We start from the raw sequence: 3,084 nt of genomic DNA on the forward strand, positions 1-3,084 counted from the left end.
GCAGAAAATATATATATAATTATAATAAAGTTACAATAAATTAAGTTAATATATAATTATATATACAGTACCTAATTTATATATAATTTATATATAATTATATGTACAGACGCTACTAAACTCAATTTACCCGCCTAAACTGTCCGTAGCGTGGCGCTGGACGGCGGAAAGTAGTTCGGCTGCCCGATGACGTTTTACGTAATTATAGGAGTTATTTTTACCGTTGTTTACGGATACCGCCACAATTTTTTCGCCGTCTTATAGGAATCGTAATTATAGGAACCCGTCTTATAGGGGGATCTACTGTATGTACCTAATTTGATAAATTTGATATTTCTCGATAAACGAATTACGAATCTCTCTTGACGTAATTATTAGATAGTAAAAAAGTTTTGATACCACTGATAAGTAATTCAACGTTATATAATGTTTATATATAATATAGCATATAAATGTTTATATAATACCTGAAATTGCAGTTCAGATGACATTCTAATAAAAGCTGGAAAATACATAATAAATAATACTCCATAATTCATAACAAGTGCGATTTGGCTTCCCGCATTATCTAAAGTTGTTGTTATAAATTCAAAATTACTTCTATTATTGACTATAGACAATTAAATATATTTACTCACCTGAATCAATCGAAACACTGAATATAATAACAGTAATAACTACATTTATGAAACAAACCATGTGGCCGTATATGAAAACCCATCGATTTAAAGCAACGTACAGGAACCACGTAGCAGTGTGCATATCCTGATACTCATTAAATGTAGATTTAAATTTACTTTCGGCTTTAAATGCTCTAATTGTTGTCAGTCCGTAAAGAGATACACTCAGATGGGAAAATACCGGACTTCTCGCTGCCAAAAAATTTTATATATATAAATCACTTATTTAAGTAAAACTTTCTTAAATATAATAACCATCCTTTGTAACTGATCTTTATAAACTTTCCTGAAATAAACAAATAACACAAGGAACACACCAGTAAATGACTATACAAGGAAATACATTTCGAGTTTTCTTCCTCTTTCAGTTTTCTGTTACAGATTTTGACTGCTTATTAAACTCTACTTACAGAATTTCGTTGCCATTAATCTGTATTAAATATATTTGTAAGTGAAAAGTGTTCAATGTATAACATTTTTGTCAATATGTTGATTAGCAATTTGTTTTGTTAAAATAAAAAGTATTGACGTATATATTAGAGTGTAACATATACTAAATAATTTTGATACAATACTCTTACGTAAAAGAGTATTTCTGTATAATTCCTTTCGGTAATGAATGTTTACTGTTGAAAGATTTTTCTTGCTTTTAAATTTAGTACAATAAGCTATTCTAGAGTACGTCTTATGTACTTACATTTTCCTTCCATTTGTTTTATGCTTTTCACCACTCGAGTATAGATCGTCCACAAACCATAGAATAATATCGAAAGGACAGCTGTTAATATGAGTAGATAAGGACAGAATATTGCTTGAAGTATACACATGCCAGCAACTATAAAGTGTCCCTAAAATATAAGAATAAATGAAAGGTCATTTCTGTATTCTACAATATATATTATTTATTATTATTTATACATAAAAAAATATACCATTACTTTTAACATTTAGATGAAACATTAACACCACATAACATAATTGCATAACACATAATACATTTTGTAAGATAAATCCTTAATTAATCAAATTATATGATTTATGAAATAAAAAATTACGTGTTATTGCATTTAACATTGTCAATTAGACAATATATTTAGGCATGCATCGACGGTAAATTCTGTAGAATAAGTAGAGAAGAGCAAAAGTTTTCAGGTTCTGCCAGTCTATTCAAATTCTTTGCATATCAAATTCTTTTGAGTTTGACTGTTTGGAGTGAAAGAGTGAAATATTCAATATAATATATATAATGAATGAATATGCGACCTATGCTGCGTTCTCGCATAACACTGCTGAAAATTGCATTATTTCGTTAACATAACTTTGTACAGAAACAATATTGAAATAAAGAGAAATATTAAATATTAGGCAAGGGACGATGAGTGTTGGTGATATTTTTTGTGAACTTTTTTACTACTCTTAGATTTGGAAATTATGGAAAATATTAAATTTAAGATAATGGTATCCTCGGCAAAACGACATCAGTCTCGAAGCGAACCTTTTTTGAAAACAGTGATAATGGAAAACTATTTTTCTATTATGTCAGACCGAAAGAAGTCTATTTTTAAAAAGATTATTTCATATTTGGACAAGCGATTTGATAAAATTCTATCAACACTAAATGAGGTTGTAGTCAGTATTGACTGGTTGGCTAATTTACATAACGAACACGTTCAACTTTTTATTCAGTTGGAAGCTAAATTGAAAAGAATTTCTAAATTTAAAAATGACATTCAGCAGAAAACTAGTTTTATTTTGCATTGTATAGATAAGGTCTCAAATGAGGCGAGAAAGAAAAATATTTGTTTAAAGGTTTGACTGATGATACTTTAGAATTAAACAGTAAAGTGAAAAATTTATTTTCCAAACTGACTGGAGAATCAAGACCAATTTCAACGGTCAAGATTGTGAAATTTAAACGATCAGATATTGTATTGATCAAGCTACAGTCAGTCAGTCAAAATAATCTTTGTCTGGCACCGCTGAGCACAGCCAGGCAGAAATACAGAAAAAACATAGTACAACATGCTGTTAGTCATAGAAGGGATACAGTAATATAATGGCACAGAAAAGGGAAAGTAAAATAAAATGAAATAAATGAAAATAAGAATAAAAATTAAATATTATAAAAGATTAAAAAATAAAAAAATAAAAGTACACTATAACTAAAGAAACATTAAAGTCTACATGCTATTACAGTCACATCAAAGTCTACATGCTATTACAGTCGACCCCCCTATAAAATAGAGATACGTTCCATTCTTTAGGAATCCGATTTCTTACGAATCCTTCCAATCACAACCCGACACGTATCAAGTTTACGGACTACGGCTGTTTGAAAGATTTTCTTCCATAAAATTAATCGATTCTAGACTAATCCGACTCAACATTTCCAAAATACGTATAT

The 3,084-nt window shown here is 29.1% G+C and overlaps 1 protein-coding gene across 1 annotated transcript in view; it reads right to left on the reverse strand.

Annotated features, from left to right (window-relative positions):
• LOC111629776 (multidrug resistance-associated protein 4-like) overlaps nucleotides 1-3,084 on the reverse strand; it is a 105,980-nt gene that overhangs the window by 13,041 nt on the left and 89,855 nt on the right. The window contains exons 21-22 of the mRNA XM_023373689.1: nucleotides 639-872; nucleotides 468-568 (exon numbers count right to left, since the gene is read on the reverse strand). Of these exons, the coding sequence (XP_023229457.1) occupies nucleotides 468-568; nucleotides 639-872 (335 nt within the window). The remainder of the gene's footprint in view (nucleotides 1-467; nucleotides 569-638; nucleotides 873-3,084) is intronic.

The sequence above is a fragment of the Centruroides sculpturatus genome, unplaced genomic scaffold (assembly GCF_000671375.1).
Source record: "Centruroides sculpturatus isolate CEXI.00-Female unplaced genomic scaffold, Cexi_2.0 scaffold569, whole genome shotgun sequence".
In the NCBI taxonomy this organism is placed as follows: Eukaryota; Metazoa; Arthropoda; class Arachnida; order Scorpiones; family Buthidae; genus Centruroides; species Centruroides sculpturatus.